The 21,915-nt window shown below is 56.2% G+C and overlaps 1 protein-coding gene across 1 annotated transcript; it reads right to left on the bottom strand.

The window, feature by feature from the left end:
- Positions 1-2,924: 2,924 nt before the first annotated feature.
- MEX3A (mex-3 RNA binding family member A) lies at positions 2,925-16,095 on the bottom strand. Its single transcript, XM_065043271.1, has 2 exons — positions 15,528-16,095; positions 2,925-4,188 (listed from the first exon to the last, which is right to left on the bottom strand). The coding sequence occupies exons 1-2, from the start codon at positions 15,991-15,993 to the stop codon at positions 3,083-3,085; spliced, it is 1,572 nt and encodes a 523-aa protein (XP_064899343.1). The 5' UTR covers positions 15,994-16,095; the 3' UTR covers positions 2,925-3,082.
- Between the last annotated feature and the right edge of the window lie 5,820 nt (positions 16,096-21,915).

Genomic DNA, 21,915 nt, shown 5'->3' with positions numbered 1-21,915 from the left:
AAGGTTTTATTAAAGGCCAACTTGGAGACTTGAGTAGGAACGTCAGACCTGCCGCTGGCTGGACAGACGGACAGACCCCTCCGGTTCCCACCAGCAAACATGGATGTTTGTTTGGGTCGTGATTCCTTTTTTTTTGTCGTAGTTTCTTTTTTTCTCTTCTTTTTTTTTGTCGTTTTTTTTTTTTTTTTCCTATTTTTTATTCTTTAAAAAGAAAGGTTTTCTATATTTTTGTGTTTCCTCTTAACATTTTCAGCATGCAGGAGGCTTTTACATCGCTCGTTAAGGCGAGGGAGGGAATCAAAGGAGCAGATAAGAGCCCCCCTCACCTTCTCCCTCCGCGCTCCCCGGGGTCGGCGCTACAACAGGTCCACCCCAACCCCAGGTCCCCAACACGGGTGTCTCCTTCCCCCCTCCCCGCTCCCCCCCACCTCTTCACAAACCTGGCATCAAATAAAGACATATTGATCAAAAACTTGCTCACATTACCACGAACAGACTTCACTCAGCCAAGAACGACTAGTCACTCAACTAACATATCGGCCCCCGGGGGACTCAGCCAAAAGGGAAGCGTTTGCCATTGTGGTTTCCAGCTAAATCCCCCCCACCCCGTTACCAACACGAACGTTTCCAAATGCCCCTCTGAAGGGTGGTTGCATCCCCCCCCACCGCCCGCCCCCACAACGCAGCTCTTGCCCCTCATTTTGCACATGGAACGGTTCAAATACAGCCCTGGGGACACGGCGGAGGCGGCGGCGGGAGGGGAGGGGTGACAGAATTGTCCCCCCTCTCCCTTCCATGTTGTTTACCGGGACCAAACCCAAGCCAGAATTTGAAAGAGAACTGGGCCAGTTTACCAAAGGACGTAGCCAGAGCCGCCCGGGGCTCCGGAGCCTTCACCGCGGCCGCTTCACGGGGGGACGGCTCTCAGGTCTGCGCCCCTGGGGGGCTGTGGGGACACCCCCAAGCCCCCGTGTCACCCCGCGGCTCCCACCCGCACCGGCGGCTCCAACATCACACCCCACCAGGGCCGGGAGAACCCGAGCCGGGAGAACCACGCGTTCTTAAACCTTTGGGGAGGAGGCGACTACAAAGGAGGCGACCACAAATTCAACCCCAGTGTCCCTTTAGCACAGCGGTTTTGCACCCACCAGACCCTACGCACGCCGCCCACCCCTCCATCTACCTCTTGCCCCTATTTTACCATTGATGCGAAAGCGGTGGAGGCGCATCATTCACACCCCTCCACCCCATATCTGCAGATGGAAAGTGGATCTTTATCCGTATCCCGGAGCGGCCGGTAAGCGAGGACGGCTCGAGCGGACCAGCGGCAGCAAACCGAGAAGAGGGGGATGTTCCCAAGAACATCATTACGATGAAAAGAAAGTCTCCTGTAACTGAAGGGAAAAAATAAAGCAAATCTCAAGCATTTTTTCTTCTTTTTGCTGTAGAACTGTCTCTGCCAAGTTGTGCAACTTGTTGGTTCAGCTCTAAATCAGGGTCCGGGATGTGTGAGAAGTTGAGGGGTAGGAGATGGGGCAGCGGTGGTGAGAAAATTATATATATATAATTTTACATACACACACATATATATATATAGGTGCTTGACGAGTTAAGTGCCTATATATATATACACATCTATTTATAGATAGGTATACTGGTAGATTAATCCAACACATCTTGACCATTTTGGCATCCAGAGACTGGCTGAACAAACCTGACGATGTGGAGATGCTGCCGTGTGCGTTGGTGCACAAGCCAGATTCGAAGCCCATCCTCACCCACCTCCCAATGCTTTCCAAAGTATCTGATTTAACAAAACCAGGAGTCTTGAAATGCTTAAAGGATGTTCAACAAGGCAATTTGTTTCCATTCTGAAAAAAATAGAATATATAAAAGCGGCCAACCTCAGGAAGATCCAGGTAAAGGACAGCGGAAGAGGTTTTGGTCCATAAAGAAATACTTTTCCTTCTTTTTTTCCCCCCGCTCGGTTTTGGGTAACAAAAGTTTTGGTCCAGTTTAAAAACGCCGACAACAAAATTATATCTATAAACTCGGGTTTGTTTTTGCATTCTGTTGGGATGCACGTTGGTTTCGTACGGGCTCGTCGCCTCTATTGCATGATCGTCTCTCTTAGGTTTTGGTGCGATATATATCTCTGAAGAAAAGAAAAGCACAAGGTTATGTGTGTGTGAATATGCACGTTGTGTGTAGCTGCAGCTGGTATCGCTTGGAATAAAGGATGAAACTACGGAAACGTGGACGTCGACGCACTCCCCGCATGGATGGGAACGTTTGAAATACCCTGTTAGTGACTCCTGATTGAGCTGATGAACAAATCCCTGCTCGGATAAGGAAATAAAGAACAAAGTCCCAGACTCCACGGTGGCTCAGAATAAGAAAAGTTCTTTAGCTGCTGTGGTTATTTGTTTGTTTGTTTAAATCTTTGAGGTAATACAGTTGTGCCCTCGTTCTAACACGTTCCCAGAGGTCGATGGTTTCTTTTTTTGTGGTTTATTTTTGCCTAAATCCCCGTCATCCGTTTTCCTTTCTTTCTATGTGTTTCTTTCTGAGCTCCCAGCTGGGCTGACACCCCTGGAGGGGGGGACAGTAGGGGCTTCAGACCAAGGTGAAGCTTGGATGTAGCTGCAGAAGAAAGGCCGGCAGGACCCCCCCCATCCTGCCCCTTCCCCTGGTCTGCTCAACACAGCCAATTGCTCTCGCCACCGAAACAAACTGAACTAAACCGCTTCGCTTGCAAGATCCGAGTGCGCGTTCAGAGTACTTGCGTTTAGAAAAAGACATTGCAGGCCGGAGCATCGGTCGCCCTTCACAATTTCTGGCTTTGCTATTCATTTTAATTTTATTATGCGCTTTTTTTTTTTCTTAAAAAATAACATACATCGCTCGTAAAATAATTTCTTTTTTTTTTTTTTCTTCTTCTTCTTCTTTAAATTAATTTATTCTTTCGTTTGTTCTTCGGATGTCATTATTATTATTATTATTATTAGCATTATTATTATTATTCTTTCCTGGACCCCCCTCATGGTCCCTCCCTCCCTCCCCAATGCCCTGCTCTGTCTCTTTAGGAAAATATTCTAATGGCCTGAGTGGCTGCAGCGTGGCAAACGGGGCACTCGGGATCAGTCCTCTCGCAGATCCTCACAGCACACTCCATGCAAAACAGGTTGTGGCCGCACGGCACCAGAGCCGCCGTGACTTCGCTTTCGAAACACACCATGCACTCCCGGCTGCTGGAGACAGACGTCCGGGCAGCGCTCGATGTCCCCAGCTTGGAAAAGCCCTGGAGCGGTTCCCCCTGGGACCGCCTGGGGAGAGCGGAGAGATTGGGCTCCTGGATGGAGGAAGACGGGGAGCGATGCGAGTTGGGGTGGATGGCGCCGGTGCTGCTGGAGCGTTGCTGCTTCGAGAAGAGCACCGAGACAGGGTTGGTGTTCTCCTGCCCAGCCCACATCGGGGCTCCCGACTCCGGCACGCCGTAATACAGATCTTGCTTGTTCACACCGTAGTTGGGGAAGAGGTAACCGTAATTGAAGTCGTTTTGGTCGTTCAGCCGCGGGGTCTCATAGACGGGGTCCACGGAACAGTCGCCGATGCAGCCCAGGCTGTTCTGCCGAAAGGTGGAGAGCGGCTTGCAGCCCGGCGCTGGCGTGTGGACCCGCCAGGCCTCCGAGTAGCGGTTCTCCATGCCGGAGTCGGGGCTGCTGGAGAGGAAGTCGTTCTCGTTGTTGTACTCCAGGATCTTGCCCGTCCTCACCGCGATGTGGGTCTCGATCTCCTCCCGGGCGCGCTCGACGTTGCCCGGCGCGCCGGTGATTTCAAAGACGGGGTCCCGGTCCCGGCTGGGTGTGATGATGTAAGTGTTGGTCTGCTGCTGGATGCGCTTGATGGTGGCTCCCTTGGGGCCCACCACCAAGCCCACCACGCGGTAGGGCACACGCACCCGGATGGTGACTTGCCCCGGCAAGGTGGGAGCGCTGCCGAACGTGGTGCCGGCCTTGTTGCGGGACGCCCTGATCATGGAGAAGTGCTCGGCGGCGGAGATGATCTCCCGCCGGGCCATGGCCACGTCCTCCCGCCGCCCCGTCACCATGAAGACCGGCTCCTCACCCCGCACGGGTGTCTTGATGTAGGTGTTGGTCTTTGCCCGCAGGGCTTTGATCTTGCAGCCTTAGGGAAGAAAGAGAAAACAAGGCAGGGAGGTTAGAGAGGCTGGACCTGCCATTGCCCTCCCGCTCTCCTCAAGAAACCAGGCTGAGCCACCATGTTTTCTGCAAACCCTGCGCCATAGAGCAGCCACTGCCCGGGGACCTAAAGTGAGAGAAAGGCCCCGTTCACCCAAACCCTGACAGGAGAGACTCTGGAGGAAAGATTCCCGCTCACCATCCCAGAGAGCTCCTCTCTCACGAGCAACCCACTCCCTCATCCTCAGGGACAAGTCACAGAAGCCCAGAGTGTGAGGGGTTGAAGGGCCCTGGAAAGCCCATCCAGTGCAATCCCCCCGGAGCAGGAACACCCAGATGAGGTTACACAGGAAGGTGTCCAGGCGGGTTGGAATGTCTGCACAGAAGGAGACTCCACAACCCCCTGGGCAGCCTGGGCCAGGCTCTGCCACCCTCACCCCAACAAGTTGCTTCTCATCTTCCAGCGGAACCTCCTGTGTTGCAGTTTGCACCCATTGCCCCTTGTCCTGTCCCTGGTTGTCACCAGAAGAGCCTGGCTCCATCCTCCTGACACTGCCCCTTTCCATCTTGATCCCCAGCAATGAGTCCCCCCTCAGGCTCCTCTTGTCCAGCTCCAGAGCCCCAGCTCCCTCAGCCTTTCCTCACACGGGAGATGCTCCACTCCCTCCAGCATCTTGGTGGCTGCGCTGGACTCTCTCCAGCAGTTCCCTGTCCTGCTGGAGCTGAGGGGCCACAGCTGGACACAATATTCCAGGTGTGGTCTCCCCAGGGCAGAGCAGAGGGGCAGGAGACCCTCTCTGGATCTAGTCACCATTTTGTGTGCTGCTCCCCACCACACAATGTCCGTCAGCCACCTCCCCTCACTCCTCAGCAATAACCCCTCAGAGTTCTCCCTTTCCCACCCCTCCAAGCAGCAGGGAGCCGGCGGGGCCCTCAAGCCCTCCCCATGGGCCAGCAGTCCCTGTGAGGAAGCCCGTTCCTGCCATGCTGCCCCTCAGAGAAGATGGCGGCCCTGGCTCCCTCCTCATCAGCGCAGCTCTCGGGCCTGCGTGGATTCAGCTGTGGGAAGGGCCATGAGAGGCTGGAGATGACAGGACAAAGCAGGGGGACGCTGAGCCCACGGCCGGGCACTGCTGATGCGGAGCCTCTTCACCAGCCCGCTCCACTTCATGGGGAACACGAGCGGAGAGCCGTCTGCCATAACTCAAGAGAGCAGAGCCCTCCATCGGGACTTCTGTCCTACTGTGGGGCTTTTGGGGTAAATCCAGTGTGACCCGGGTCACTTTTGGTGGGACAAGTCTGAGGGGGCAGCAGAGGGGCTGCGTTTTGCCCTTGACTCTCCGGTATATCGAACACAGATGACGTTTGACCCTCACCAGAGCGGCCTGGGCGTTCGGATCCTTTCCTGAGGTCACTCGCCATGCCAGTGCTTTGTACATTGGTATCCACCCCCGGCACCCACCAAGCTTATCCCCCTGCTCTTTACATCTTCCTGCTCTTCCAAAAAAGGCTTCCACAAGCAAGAAATTAAGATTCCTCAGCTCATGGGCTGGAACGTTTTTATTTGTAGAGATCCTAATAAATAACAATATCTTGGAGTTCAGGGCTGCCACTCTCAGAGCTGCCACTTATCTGCAGTTCGTCTCATGAGACACAGACTTGTGACATCGGAGTATTTACAGGAACGTAATGATCCCACCACCGCGTATCATCAGGAAGAATTGAACCCCGCGCCTTTAGTGATAAAAACGGAGCCTCGTGGCGCTACAGCTGACAAGACCGCGGCTCGCGGCGGCGGCAGAACAGCACACGGTACAACCGATAGGTACAGGCGCCGCAGCCTGACGGGTCACGCTCACATCTCACGGCACCGCGGTCCAGCCCTGTCAAACCGCAGGAGCCGGCGCCAGCACGGAACATCCCCATCAGCTCTGAAACCCTGTCAGCGGCTCTTGGCATCGCTGTAGGACACGTGCCGGCAAATCCTGCCTTCGCCATCGGCTCCCGGTGTAACTTCGAGCTCCTCGGAGCTCTCCGAGCATCGCTCCCATTTGTGGAATGGGCAGAATAGCTGCATCTTGCTCTGCCCTACTGCAAAACGTCCTGTAATGCTCCGCGTACAACGCTGCTGCATTAAACTCCATCTCGAAGCCACTAACTTTGTGTTCCTGGGGGACAGAAATCTGAGCTGGGCAAACCATTCAAATTCAAACGAAATCCACCCCCTAACAAGCCCAACGTAGCTCACAAGTTACTCCCCGCTGAGTTTGCACCCCAAAGTATATTTGCAATGCTTTGTTTAGTGAAGTCTCCAAATAGTTGGTGTGGCTTGATGGTCATCTGCAGTGTTGTACTATTAGCACTTAGGAAACTCAAAGAACAGGACATTGTGGTGCAAGGCAAGACACAACTGTAGAATAAAACGGCACAGACAACATCACAGAATAAAGGTTCACCCCCAGGAGGCTGTGGAGGGCAGAATAAACCCACGAGGGGTCACCTCTGGCCTCCCGCAGCCCCCGGGCCGGCCCGGCTCTCCCTGGCAGACATTTCCCTCGCTCCAAAGATGGAGATTCCATCTTAGGAAGATTAACTGAGATGCCACCATTTCCCCAGGGATATCACCGGAGCGTCACACGGAAAGAAAGGGGGTGTTAGCAGCGAGCATCTGCGCTGGAAATGATTCCCGTGCGCCGCCACGGCCCGAAGCGGCGACGGCCGGATCCTCCATGACCCCCGTTTCGCCTGCCGGGAGCGCGAGGTTCGCTCTCTTTGGCAAAAGGGCCTCAGGTGGGTGTTTAATCAGGGCTGGGCTGGGCGTTTTTCTAAGCCATGGGACAATGGCTGCGTGTGGGGGGAGAGGGATCTGAGCCCAGCACGAGGAACAATCGAGGAGACGACACTAAGGGTCAGGCAAGCGGAGCGGTGACAAAGGATGGGGCTCCATGCTGGGGACAGATGGAAGGAAACGGTGGTAGGGGACACACATGAATAAGGGCGAGTTACACGAGGGTGGGAGAGAGTCGGGGATGGAGGAAGGGTGATGGAAACGGAGGGAGGGAGGAGGATGAGGCAAAGACACCCCGAGACGGCAAAAGGGAGACAGGCAAGGAGAGAGCACGGCGAGAGCGGAGGGAGGACCGAGCCACGGACAAAAGGACGCGTGGTGCAGTGGATGGTGTGAGAAGCAGGGGGAGGAGGAGGAGGGAGGGTCTGTGCAGGCCTGCAGACAGGAAAGCCAGCTTTGCAGAGACAGACAGATGGGGAATCCTCTGCTTAAAAACTGCAGAAAATAACCCCACAGGAAATTAGACCAACTCCATCAAGACCAGCAGGTTCAGTGGCCCAGATCTCCAGCCGCTCTAAACCGGCGCAGACAACAGGCCGAGCCATTGGCTCTATAAACAGACAACTCCACCAACTTCCAGGAGAGCCGTGCTGATTTCCAGCAGTTAAAACAAGGCTGGGTTTAAACCTGATGTACCCACTTAGCGCCGAGGCTCCCGGCCCATCTCACCCCCAACCCTGACCGCGCTTCGCACAACTAGAGGGGCCGAGCCTTTGGCATCGCTCCGTTTTCCGACGGAGCACAGCGAGATCAGGATGCGGCCCTCTAGATCCTCACCACACAGGGGCACAAGTCTTTTTTTCCCCGATGAAATCTGGTGGTAAAAACGCAAAACTGAGGGAAAACAAGGACCTGTAGAAACTATAATAATCCATAAGTCTGCTGTAGCGTTCTACTCTTTAAGGCAGTGTAGATTTTTATATTACAGAGAGAATTAAGCCCTTTCTTGTTGTGTTTCCACTACCTAGCTTCTATTATTCTGTTTTTTGCCAATCCCAAAGCATTTTACAAAGGAAGCTTGTGTGATTATTTCCTCCCCCCACCCCTTTTTAACTTCAGTTAACTGATTGCCAATTGACTCCAAGTAAATGTGTTTGCAAATGGCTAAGCCACCAATGTTACCATACAGGAACAAACCCTTGAGGACTGTGGAGCACCCAGCACCCAGACCAGTTATCTAACTGGGAATTAATCCACAGGGCAGCTAGCTCTGTCTAAACACAAATAAATGGAGTCTACACGTTGCCAAACTGGGGAGAGGTGGAGTGGGAGAGATTCGGACGCACAGCTACGTTATCTTCCCTGCTTACCTCTGCATCGGGGTAACAAACCCATCAAAACAGCTCAGTCCATCCGTCCAGCCGAGGCGGGTGCTGACATAAGGGTAACAAGGGTGTCAGATGCACCAAATCTGACAGCCATGTCCTCTGCATAAAGCCATCCCAAATCTTTGCTCACCATAAACACAATGTACTGCCACGGGACCTCGCTGAGGTTACACCACGGCACCCAGGCACGGCTCTGGCAATGGGAAAAGGCCGGAGCAGTGCGTGGGATGGATGGACACGGGATAGACACACATGAGATGGATGGACATGGGATGGACGCACGCAGGATGGACACTGGGATGACTACACATGGGATGGACGTGCATGGGATGGACGTGCACGGGATGGACATGCACGGGATGGACATGCACACGGGATGGATGGGATGGACACACACAGGATGGATGCGCACAGGATGGACAGACACAGGATGGATGACGGGATGGACGTGCATGGGATGGACAGACACGGGATGGACACTGGGATGACTGCACATGGGATGGACAGGATGGACGTGCATGGGATGGACGTCCACGGGATGGACGTGCACGGGATGGACGTGCACGGGATGGATGGGATGGACACACACGGGATGGATGTGCACAGGATGGACAGACACGGGATGGATGTGCACAGGATGGACGTGCATGGGATGGACAGACACGGGATGGACACTGGGATGACTGCACATGGGATGGACAGGATGGACATGCACGGGGTGGACGTGCATGGGATGGACGTGCACGGGATGCATGCACACGGGATGGATGGGATGGACACACACGGGATGGATGCGCACAGGATGGACAGACACGGGATGGATGACGGGATGGACGTGCATGGGATGGACAGACACGGGATGGATGACGGGATGGACGTGCATGGGATGGACAGACACAGGATGGATGCGCATGGGATAGACAGACACAGAATGGACGCACATGGGATGGATGGGATGGACACGCACGGGATGGATAGACATGGGATGGACGGACACGGGATGGATGAGATGGACACACACTGGATGGACGGACATGGGATGGATGTGCACAGGATGGACAGGGTGGATGGACATGGGATGGGCGTGCATGGGATGGACGGACACGGGATGGATGGGATGGATGCTAGGATGGATGCGCACAGGATGGATGGTATAGACTTGCACGGGATGGATGTCCATGGGATGGATGGACACGGGATGGACAGGACGGACAGACACAGGATAGATTCGCACGGGATGGACACGCACACGGGATGGGCTGGACGCAATGGTCTTGCACAGGATGGATGGACACGGGATGGACAGGATGGATGGACATGGGATAGACACACATGGGATGAACGGACACGGGATGGACACACTGCCCCACGCCCGGTGAACGCCAGCAGAAGGCCAGTGCAATGCCATGCCTGCCAAGTAGTTCCACTGCATATTTGACTCCAGTGTAAATCCAGAGCTAAACCCACTGACGACCTTCTCCTTCCTGCTGCGAGAAGGCCGGATCCTGCACAGGTCCACGGTGCTGCTGGGGCAGCCCAGGTCTCATGTGGCACAAACCGGTGCATCTCCAGCACGTGCCAGTTCACGCCCAGAGGTGTGGGCTTCACCCTAAAGCACCATCAGCGGTGCTGCACCAGCTCAGAGCAACCGGCTACGGATCCAGCCCTGGGGTGGCTTTTTAAACACAAACCACACCACACAAATCACTCCAGGTACTTCTGTTTCTTATTTTCATCAGATACAAAATTATCTCTCCAGACAAAGGATTTTCAGCCCTCTTCTCGTTTATACTAAGGCACCTTTACACTGCACTGGTATAAATTACACCTGTAAATACCCCACTTAGGACGTGTTGACAGTGCTGGTGTGGTGTGAGAGATCCTAAGGGCAAATTAGGATTTGGTCTTTTTTCTGTTCTAGTGGTAAAATGAAAGAGGACCATAAAATAAAGAGCCCTCGAATATCTCTGGTAAGGTGGGGCGTTCCATTCCCGTTTAAGATGAAAGCCGTGTTAAAAGACAAGCACACAAAGAACATCACAACTAAACCCTCCTGAATATCTGTGGGGTGAGATTCTGCTGCATCGGAAATCTGATGAAAGCGGCGTCAAAAAGCACAAACGCGCAGTAAAGGGCCACAAACACCTAAATGTTTGCATCGAGGTTTTATTGTACTGATGATGTAAGTTGTGTTTACAAGAAAAGGGGGAAAAAACACCACGAAACACACTATCACGCCATAAAAATAAGCGACCGCCTCATTCCGGCACAGCGATTTTAAGCTTTTTCGCGTAGTGATGAAAGTTGTTTATAAGAAATAAAAGGGAAAAGCAGCAACGTGACCCAAAAGCAACAACCCAGATGCCACAGACAATCGCTGCCTTGTTGTGCCAAGGAGGAGGGAAGTTGGGTTGGAAGCCCCCGGCCCCGGGGCGGCCGCTCTGCGGGGGCAACGCGCCCCATTGGGGTGGGGGCGACCGGAAAGCGGGGAGAGCGGGACGGGGCGGCCGCGGGGCCGCAGACAAAGGCAAAGCCGGGGGGGCCGGGCCCCCAGCCGATGCCAACACACTTTCCCACTGCCCTAGATTCCGGGCGGCTCCGCGGCGCGGTTCACTCGGTCAGCGGTTGGATGGGATGTGCGGAGCGCGCGTGTCTCCCTAGAAAATTCCCTTTGTCTCTCTCTCCCAGACCCGTTTTCTCCTCCCACCTCTAGTTCAAACCGCACAAAGTCAATCCCCGTCCTTGCACTTTTCCCCGGTGTAAATTCCAATGGCTTCTCGTTAACACTTTATAACTATCCGGCGCCAAGTGCGATTTCTCTCTGCCGTTAAGGCCCATCTCGAGCTGCTGGAGCGGTGGGAGGAGGTCGGTTTTCAGGCCCCACCGGACCGGGTGGCTTTAGCTCCGAGATTTACGCGCAGCAAGACAAGAGGATCTGACCCCCGCGCTGCTTCTCGGATGCTGAGCATCCACCTCCACATGGTGGGTGGGGGAGCTGCAATCATCAGACTTCCTCAATGAAAAAGGCTTCCTTGGACTATTTTTAAATGCTGGAAGCATTAGAGCATGTTTGGAGCTACACAAAGAGCCCAATCACCTGGGGTTAGTGGGGCCTCTTGTTATTTGACTTCACCTTGCCAAGAAAGAGCAATTTATGTTAAGCTCCTCTCTCACATAATCTCATTCCTGTTGACAACAGGCTAGTTAGAGCAGGCTGAGAGATGCTTCATCAAAGGGTGGCTGTGGGTACAGGTGACAATGGATGCTACTATTGATGATCAGAGCAAAAGTACTCTGATACCATAGGGAAGGTACCTGCTGGGAGCGGGTGGCTTGAGCTGTTGTGCTGTTCAGCTGAAGCCAAACGGACCCGCCGCCTTTTCCCCACGCCTGCACACACCGGGCACACAAAGAACCGTGACCATGGCCCCTAAGTACAGGATCCGGCCTTCAATGTGCCCCGCTAAGGGTGCAACAGCCTCTTCCCTGGCTCCACCGACAGCTGCCCGGTTTCCCAATAGGAGCAGATTTAACACCGTCAGAAGTGTTGGATAATGCATGTGCATCGGGCTGAGCTACACCTGCCTCAGGTGGCTTCTAGGGGAGAACGTGGACACCCACCTGTCCTGGTGGCTGTGGATTTTGGCCCCTTTCTAACTTCAGAGTCCAAGCAGCCCAAGCACGACACCGTTAGACACTGTCCGCTCTTGCCATCTCCACCCACACCCTTGGGTTGCAAGAACCTTCTCCCTCGCAACTCCAGCGATGCCCCACCAATGTGCAAAACGCATCGGTGCTTTGTCTTTGCACGTGTATATGTGTAGCTCCGACAACGTGCGCAGTCCCACAAGGGGTGTTGGAGGAACGATGCCCATGACAAGAGTTGGCGGGTGAAGCACCAGAGTCACCAAACGTCCTGATGCACCAGGACTGGCTCCGGCACTCCGGAGCACCGTGCCACGCCATGGCACACACCACATCATCCAGCCACCCAAGCAGCTCATACGCTTGCAGGGAAAGGGAAGGGGGGACGATGTGCAGGAGCCGCGACACACGCAGAGACACCCCTGCTCCTCACCCCTGCAGCAGCGGGAGGGCACGGCTGCGCTTCCAGCAGGGAAGGGAGGTCATTGCCAACCACGAGTGGAAAAGGTCATTAATGGCAGTCAACGGCATCGTTATGACTTTATCCTCCCGTTCTAGTTCCTACACACTCACTCCAACGTGCAAAGCAGCCCTTGGCGCACCCCACCGGCCACCCGGCTCTCCACCCCGGACCCCAGGGCATCGCGGCAGCTCTCGGTGCCGCTCTGGCCAACTCCAGCAAAGTCCTTCTTCCAGCAGCCCGGCCCAGCTCGTCCCGCGTCCCACCGGCCCAGCCGCCGCGCCGCTGACGAAGCGCTGCTCAAATTCAGCGCACAAACCAGCACCACCGCAAACTCCAGCGAGGTTTCCAGCACGCGATTGGCTCCGCGACAAGGGCACGTTGGCAGTTCCCGGGGAGAGCAGGGAGCCGCCAAGCCCAGGTTTAGCTCCTGCAGCATCTCTCCTTCAAAGCGGAGCCACCCCCTCCACCACAATTAAACCCCTTCGCAAATCACGCTCACAACCATTCCAATAAAAATATATGGGGCTTGAGCCTTATTTATACTCAAGCGCTTTTACGCTCTTCCAGCAAAGGGCAGGTGGAAATTCCATTGGAAGATGCACGTAAAAGGGCCCCTGTGCCCAGATCCAGCTTCTTACACACATGTGGCACTAAGATACACTTTCAAAAGATGGTAGATACTATTTCTAAATAACATGAAGGAGCAGTGTGGTTTGTCAGATCAGAAAATATAAACTTAAAGCTCAATCTTGTTACCAGCCCCGAAATAACGTCTCTCGGGGTGCCCCGCGCCCAGCTCCATCTGAGAATACACCCTTGTAATCCAACCTTCTCCACAAAAACAAGACCCAGGAGACATTCCTATAGGCCTTTAGAAATAACAAGTGTGGGCCACAATCTCAGCTGCGGGTCTTTGGTTTGTACCAGCCCAGGATCCGGCTCAGCCGCCTCTACAAAGGGCACAGCTCACACTGGCTGCCCCACTGATGGAGTGGGGCCGGGTCTGACCGCCGGGGCTCCGGCCCACTGACATTTCCCAGCTGTGGGAAAGCCCTCGTGTGCACACACACACAAAAAATGGTGGAACAAATCCAGGTCTCCACGTTCCTCGCCATCACTCCGGCCACGCCGCCAAACGCAGCGGAACACACCCCCTTCTCCGGAGTTTGGGGCAGCGGCGAGATCCAGGAAGAAAATAGCCCAGGCACCTCCCGCATTGTCTAACGTTTCCCCCCGATTCGCCTGCTGGATCCTCTCTCTTTCCTAACTTTATTAAACAAAGGGAGCCTGATTCTCCACGGCCTTGCACTCGCCAGCGCAGAGTTGGTGCAAAGCCCTGCGCTCGGCTCGCCGCCGTGTGAAAGCATCACGGGGAGGATCGGCCTCAGGCTCGGCCATCCCTTCACCCCCTTTTCCCTTCATTCACCCCCTTTCTCCCCCAAGTCCCCCGCACAGGGGGCACGAGCGCAGTGTGGCGGGGGGAGCTGAAGCAAAAGCCGTTCCCTCCTCTGCGGACACGCTGAGCTTTTGGGGGGAACAGCACCCCCCGCACTCCTGCCCACCCTCCATCCCAGCATGGGAACTGGCCTCCAGCACGCTCCGAGCTCCGCTGCTGCGAGAGACCCGAGCCAGCCCAGGCCCCATTGTTCCCACAACATCCTCCAGTGTAAGGATGCTCGGCCATGAGGCATTTGCGTCCCCCTCCCCACGGCTTCCCCTCGCCCAGTTCAGCCCCGCACATCCCCTACTGGGAGCACTGGGCTGAGGAGCCACCCTCCACCCATGTCAAACTGCAAACCCCCTGCTTGGGCCATTTCAATTCCCAACCCAAGAGGAAGCATCTGGCTTTGGAGCCGCAGTCTCTGCCCGTCACACTTCCAGAGCGTCAAGTTACTTGCTTAGAGAGAGAGAAAAAAAAATCTCACTTAGCCACACTATTATTATGGGTTTTTTTCCTCTGTAAGCGACACAAAACTTCTCTCCCCAGCCCCACGTTTCAACACCGCGACGGCCCTGCGATGCCAACGGGGGGCTCGGCGGAGCTGTCCCCCCACGCACACCGGGGAGCCCGGAGCGGTGGGGGTGGGCGAGGGGTGACTTAAGAGTGGGTGTGGTATATATATATATATTTTAATTCTTATTTTCAAGCCCTCCTCCATTCCACCTCGCTCCGAACAGACCCGTAAGGAGAACAAAAGCATCACTGTGGCGGAGCGTGGCCCGCGGCGGGGCCGGGCGGCGGGGGCGGCCGGGGTTGGCGGGGGGGGGGCCCGGGCGGGACGGCCGGTGGCCGCTCCGGGGTCCCCGCCAGTCACATGTCTCCAAGAAGAAGTTCAACTCCCATTAACGGGTTCTTCGGCCCCGGTGCTCGGCCCGGCAGCGAATCGCTGCAACCACACCCCCTCGCTCCACCGAACCCAACAAAGGGGATTTCGCTCCCCACCGCGCCGAGCCCGGCCGGCAGCCAGCCCCGCTCTCTTCTCTTTCTTTCCTCCCCGCGCTTTATTTTCTTTCCCTTTGTCTTTTTTTTCCCTCTTTCTTTCTAAGGAGGAGGGCGGAGAGCGCGATTCAGGAACAGCTCTTTCGCAGAACCGGAGGAGCGACGGGCTCGGGGCTCCGGTGCAGACACCCGGACAAACCCCCGCAGACATTCCTATAGATTTTTTCGCCCACCGTCCCAAAAAAAAAGCACACACACACACACACACACACACACACACACACACCCCGCTAGGAGAGCGGCGACCCGTTGGCAGCCCCGCTCCGCCCGGGAAGGGAGGCGGGCTGTCCCCTCCGCTTTGTCCCCGGCGGGGCTGAGCCGGCCGGGGCGCGGGTGCCCGCCCGGCCCCGGTCCCGAACAATGGGAGAGAGGGAGGGAGCGGCGAGGGGCGAGTCGCGGGGGAAGTTGGCGGGGCGGTCCCAGCCCTCCCGGCCGCGGGGATGCCGCGGGCGGCGGGGGAAGTTTCCCGAGGAAGGGGCCCGGCCGGGCGGGGAATGGGGGGGACCGGCGGCCGGGCGGGGACCGGCGCCCCGGCGCTTACCTTGCCGGCCCACGATCTCGGCCACGTGCTCGGAGCTGGGCACCGGAACGCACTCGGTGGTGTTGGAGCTGCTCTTGAGCCGCAGCTCGGCCTCCTTGTACAGCGCGCACAACTTGGGCTCCGCCGCCCCGGCGCTGGGCGCCGACGAGCCCTTCGGGGCCGGTGGAGGAGGCGGCGGCGGTGGCGGCGGCTGCTGCTGCGGCGGCGGCGGCGGCGGCGGGGGCTGCTGCGGCGGCGGCGGCGGGTTATTGTTGTTGTTGTTGCTGTCCTCCACCAGCACCACGGCGGAGGAGGAGGAGGAGGAGGAAGGCTCGCCTAGCCCCAGCAGGCAGAGCTGGTCCAGGGCGAGCTGCAGCGCCCGGTCATCCTCCAGCAGCGCTCTGTCTTTGCCGCTCCCACCGAAACAGCCTAAATCGCCGAAACCCCCGTTCCTTTCCATTATCCCTGGTACTACCAGGCTAGGCATGGCTAACAAAGACTTGAGAGGGGGTTGGGTGGTGGTGGTTGGTTGGGGAGGGGGGGGTGTGAGAGCGAGAGGAGGGGAGTGGGGGGGGGGGACACACAAAGAGCTCGGGAGGGAGAAGGGAAAAAAAAAAAGGCAGAGGGAGAGAAACAGACAGAGAAAAGGACCCTCCGCCCACCTCCCCTCTGCCTGGCCAAGCCCCTTTCTCTCTGTAACCCGAGCTCCCTCGCCCAGGCACTTCCAGCCCGCCGGGGTCCCCCCGCCGCCGCCTCCGCCCCCGGCTCGCAGCCGCCGGCGGGGTGTGCGGAGGGGCCGGCGGGGCGGCGCGGAGCCCCGCGGGGGGAAAACTCTTTTGTTTGAAGGCGGCTGGGCGCAGCGGGAGCTGCCCCGGCCCGCGGCCTGCTGGGGGATGTAGTCCCGGCCGCCGCGCACACCCCTCGGGCGGCGGGGACACCCGCGGTGACACGGGCAGGGCGGCGGGGACCCACCTCATGTGGGTGGAGGAGGCTGCGTGGGGACCTGCCGTGCCAAGGGTGGAGGGGGCTGGAGGGGGACCCATTGTGACATGGGTGAAGGGGGCTGCATGGGGACCTGCCGTGCCAAGGGTGGAGCAGACTGTGTGGGGACCCGTTGTGACATGGGTGAAGGGGGCTGCATGGGGATCTGCCGTGCCAAGGGTGGAGGGGGCTGGAGGGGGACCCATTGTGACATGGGTGAAGGGGGCTGCATGGGGACCTGCCGTGCCACGGGTGGAGCAGACTGTGTGGGGACCTGCTGTGCCATGGGTGATGGGGACTGTGGGGGGACCCATTGTGACATGGGTGAAGGGGAATGCATGGGGACATGCCATGCCAAGGGTGGAGCAGACTGTGTGGGGACCCATTGTGACATGGGTGAAGGGGGCTGCATGGGGACATGCCATGCCAAGGGTGGAGCAGATTGTGTGGGGACCTGCTGTGCCATGGGTGATGGGGACTGTGGGGGGACCCATTGTGACATGGGTGAAGGGGAATGCATGGGGACATGCCATGCCAAGGGTGGAGCAGACTGTGTGGGGACCCATTGTGACATGGGTGAAGGGGACTGCATGGGGACATGCCATGCCAAGGGTGGAGCAGATTGTGTGGGGACCTGCTGTGCCATGGGTGATGGGGACTGTGGGGGGACCCATTGTGACATGGGTGAAGGGGAATGCATGGGGACACGCCATGCAAAAGGTGGAGGGGGCTCAGTGGGGGACCTGCTGTGACATGGGTGGAGGGAGCTCTATGGGAGATCCACCATGACATGGATGGAGGGGTCTGTGGGGTGATCTGCTGTGACATGGGTGAAGGGGGCTGTGGGGCGATCCGGTGTGACATGGGTGGAGGGGGCTCTATGGGGACCTGCCATGCCGAGGGTGGAGGGGGCTCTGTGGGGGACCTGCTGTGCCATGGATGGAGGGGACTGTGGGGGGACCCATTGTGACATGGGTGGAGGGGACTGCATGGGGACTCCCATGCCAAGAGTGGAGGGGGCTGCTTGGGGACCTGCCATTCAACAAACAGCTGGAGGGGGCTGCGTGGGGACCCACCATGTTGTGGCTGGAGGGGTCACAGGCAAAGAGGGCTGCATGGGGACCTGTCAATGTGCAGCCCACCAAGAAGGGTCTGTGTGGGGACCTGCCCACTCGTGAGGGTGCTGTGGAAAGATCCAGGGCTCAGAGAGACCCAGTGGCACAGCGGGGACCCTTGGGACAGCCCAGGGTGGAAATACTGGGGCCACAGGCTGGCAGCAGCACCAGAGGCAGTGGGGGAATGGTGAGGAGGGGGCAGGTCCTGAAGGGATGCGCCCACCTCCCATGGACAGGTAGCTCAGTGGCTTCATCCTTATGCAAAAGGGGACGTGGCCTCCAAAGAGGTGCTGGGTCCCCTGGCGTGGGGGCTTCAGTCTTGTGATGGGAAGACTCCCAACCAAAATCACAAGGATTTAAGGTCAAAACCACGCGTCCGGCAGCACCGGGAATCATGGAAAGGGAGGAGAAGGGGGAAACCCCCCAGCCCAGGGCCCGGTGGTGGCTCCAGGAGCAGGAGGCTCCGTGGGATCGCTGGGGCTCGGCTTTGTGGCTCCCAGCCCCAGCAGAGCCCCCCGCACACCGGAGCTGCTGGGGGAGAGCCATGGGACAGCCCCGCTCCCCTTTCTCATTGAAATGAGGAGCGATTTAGCGCAGAGGAAAAGCATTGAAAATAGCTTTCCAGCTCCCTGCCAGCTCGGCCGGGCTGTGTGTGTGTGTGTGTGTGTGTGTGAGTGAGTGAGTGCGCGTTTCTCCCCTCTTCCCCTTTCTTCCCTTTGAATCAAACCAGATGTCTCTCCCATGAAATGAGATTGCATGAGCTTACACTGGAGAGAGACAATGCAGAACGATGCGAGGCTCCCACCGAGCCACATTGCGCTGCAGCTCTGGCAGAGGCGACGGTTGCGGCGACGGCTGGGGACGGAGCCTGGGGGGGTTGGTGGCACTGATGCCTTGTCACCGAGGCGGGAATTGTCTACCCCCCACTGTATTTCATACAGTTTCCTCCCTCTGGCTCTCAGCTCCTTGCAGCAAGGTTTCTCCCTCTCTTCCCCCTCCCACCCCTTTTTCTGGGTCTACAAGCAGAAGATCTCAGCTTGCAGATGAACTAAGCAGATGGGGCACCCAGCACAAGGAAATGTCTCATCCACTGACTCAGACGGTAAGGTGTTGCTATAGCTTTCCCCGCAAGTTTGCCCAGGCCCTTTGGGAAGGGGGGATTTTGCTTTCGTTTCCTTTCGGCAGCCAGGTTTCCCGCTCCGGAGCACCAAGTCGGGGAGATGCTGGGACAGCATGGGCGGTGGTGGCCGGTTCCAGGTTCCTTCTTGGGGGGGTTCGGTGTTTGCATTGTGAGCTAAGAACAGAAGAACCCACCTCATGCTGTTGCATTCCATGTGGCTCGCTTTGCTCACCATTGTAGAACTGTGTTTGGAATTACTTGTATATTGGTTTTGAACCTTTTGCGTGATGAAAGTGTGGCGGTTTGGGATGTTTTCCTCTATCTAAGAGGTGGTGTCTGTATGGGAGGTGGTGGACGGTGTCTCTACGTGCACACACCCACCACACCAAATGTGTTTTCAGTACATTCGTATGTGCATTTGATACACGTGGGAGTTCACATACGTGTGTGCTACTCTTGCACACACCTGAATATGCCTCACTCGCATGTTTAAAAACACGTGTATCCATATACTCGTGTGTTACAGGCATGTGTGTGCAAAATGCAAACAGTGAGCGTGCACGTGGTGTTTGCTTGAAATACACATATAAACTGCAAATGCATTTTAATATGAAGTTATTCGTGTGCCTGTATGTGTGTGTGCAGGTGTGCTCATAATGCGGGTGTATGAACACGTGTGCATGGTGGGTTGTGATATTGTTGGGAACTGTTGTATTTTGTCCTGTGAATGACAGGGCTACGTTTTCATCTCTTAAAGTTTCATCTTATTCCTTAAGCCGATAAAGACGCCTGGTCTGTAGATACCACATCGTTTTAGGGACACAGTTTTATTTCCAGCTTCCATTTGAAGTTCAGTCCCGGTGCTTTCGTGAGAATAAAGTACCCATTGAAATCATTAAGTGAAAAGACATTTAAAAAGCTTTCAAACAGGCCCAGAAGTCATAGAAGTAACTGAAAAGTTCCTACTCGCACATATCCACATGACTCACGGATTTCAGGCAAACGTGAATGCTCATAGAAAAATGGCAAGAATTGGCAACCCGGGCAATGACTAATCCTGATGGGTCCTCGATAGCAACGTTTCTCGGTTCATACAATATTTTGGGGGCGTAACTGGGCTCCAACCAAGACTTTGATCCTCCTCACGGTGATAGCAACCGCTTAGGAATGATCTTACCTGCCGTCTGGTGTTGGTGCCCTCTGGGGAAGCTGCGTTTCACTCGTAATTCAGGTTAAAGTTAGCGCTGCCAGGTGGCTTGAATTGACTTGATGAGCTGGAATAGATCAGCCGAGCTCGTATCACGGGACTGTCGGAGGTCGAATGTCTGCGGCTCCCTGGATGGGGGGGTTCGAGGTGATATTTTGGTTCCAGGTGTTGGACGAGGAGCGTTTGCTGCGGGTGCAGCTCCATCCGCTCTGCAAAGCTACTGAGGTTTGCCCTGTTGAAGGCGAGAATAAAGCTGCCGTTGACGGGGGTGCTGCCAGCACACTGTCCTTAGGCAAGACTTAAATTCATCATCATGAGCGAACACAGGGAAGAAACTTTAATGCTGGGTGAGCATCCCTGTTCCCAAAAGCCGCCATGGAAAGCCAAGGGTGGTGTGGGCAGCAGAGAGGCGAAAATGCTGCTTGTGGCCAGGACACCTTTGTTAGACTGTTCTCCGTTCTCATTTCCCATTAGGCTAGAGCTGGGGTAGAATCATCATGAGAGCTCTGAGACTTCGTCTCCCCATCCCTGGGCAGCTCATCGTGAATGGAATCACACAGCACCTTCAGGATGGACAAGGGATCAGACCCAGCCAGCATGGGTTTAGGAGGGGCAGGTCCTGTCTGACCAACCTGATCTCCTTTTATGATCAGGTGAACCAGCTGGCGGATGAGGGGAAAGCCGTGGATGTGGTCTATCTGGACTTCAGCAAGGCCTTTGACACTGTCTCCCATAATATACTCCTGCAAAAGCTGGTAGCCCATGGCTTGGACAAGTGTACTCTACGCTGGGTTACGAACTGGCTGGAGGGCCGGGCCCAGAGAGTGCTGGTGAATGGGGCTGCATCCAGCTGGCGGCCAGTCACTAGTGGTGTCCCCAGGGGTCAGGGTTGGGTCCAGTCCTGTTTAACATCTTTATTGACGATTTAGATGAGGGGATTGAGACCATCATCAGCAAATTTGCTGATGACACCAAGTTGGGATGGAGTGTTGACCTGCTGGAAGGCAGGAGGGCTCTGCAGAGGGATCTGGATAGACTGGAAAAATGGGCTGATTCCAATGGGATGAAGCTCAACAAGGCCAAGTGCTGGGTCCTGCACTTTGGCCACAACAACCCCCTGAGCACTCCAGGCTGGGCACAGAGTGGCTGGAGAGCAGTCAGGCAGAAAGGGACCTGGGGGACTAATGGACAGGAAGCTCAACATGAGCCAACACTGTGCCCAGGTGGCCAAGAAGGCCAGCGGTATCCTGTCCTGTATCAAAACCAGCGTGGTCAGCAGGACAAGGGCAGTGATCCTTCCCCTGTGCTCTGCACTGGGGAGGCCACACCTGGAGTGTTGTGTTCAGTTCTGGGCCCCTCAGCTCAGGAAAGAGATTGAAGTGCTGGAGCGGGTCCAGAGAAGAGCAACACGACTGGGGAAGGGACTTGAACACAAGCCCTATGGGGAGAGGCTGAGGGAGCTGGGCTTGTTTAGTCTGGAGAAGAGGAGGCTTAGAGGTGACCTCATCACTCTCTAGAACTACCTGAAGGGCAGTTCTAGCCAGGTGGGGATTGGTCTCTTCTCCCAGGCAGTCAGCAATAGGACAAGGGGGCATGGGCTTAAACTCTGCCAGGGGAAATTTAGGCTGGATATTAGAAAGCAATTCTTTACAGAGAGAGTGGTCAGGCATTGGAATGGCTGCCCAGGGAGGTGCTGGACTCGCCATCCCTAGAGGTTTTTAAACTGAGATTGGACATGGCACTTAGTGCCATGATCTAGTAAACGGACTAGAGTTGGACCAAGGGTTGGACTCGATGATCTCTGAGGTCTTTTCCAACCCAGTCGATTCTGTGATTCTGTGATCTCGATAACCGCTCGGCCACGTGTGAAATGGGAGGACCGAAACGCTCAAGAGCTGGAAGGGATCCCTCCCACCCTGTGGATACTGGAGCCGGGAGTCCACAATCTGCTCCCAGTGCGGGCTGGGCAGGAATTGATCTGCACTT

This window comes from Columba livia, chromosome 28, assembly GCF_036013475.1.
Source record: "Columba livia isolate bColLiv1 breed racing homer chromosome 28, bColLiv1.pat.W.v2, whole genome shotgun sequence".
Taxonomy (NCBI): domain Eukaryota; kingdom Metazoa; phylum Chordata; class Aves; order Columbiformes; family Columbidae; genus Columba; species Columba livia.
This window is presented reverse-complemented; position numbering and strand designations above follow the sequence as displayed.

Bases quoted from the DNA above. Each gene is read 5' to 3' on its own strand.
- MEX3A (XM_065043271.1), bottom strand. From the start codon at position 15,993: ATGCCTAGCCTGGTAGTACCAGGGATAATGGAAAGGAACGGGGGTTTC. The intron at 4,189-15,527 runs GTAAGCGCCGGG...TTCTTCCCTAAG, and splicing joins CGAGATCGTGGGCCGGCAAG to GCTGCAAGATCAAAGCCCTG.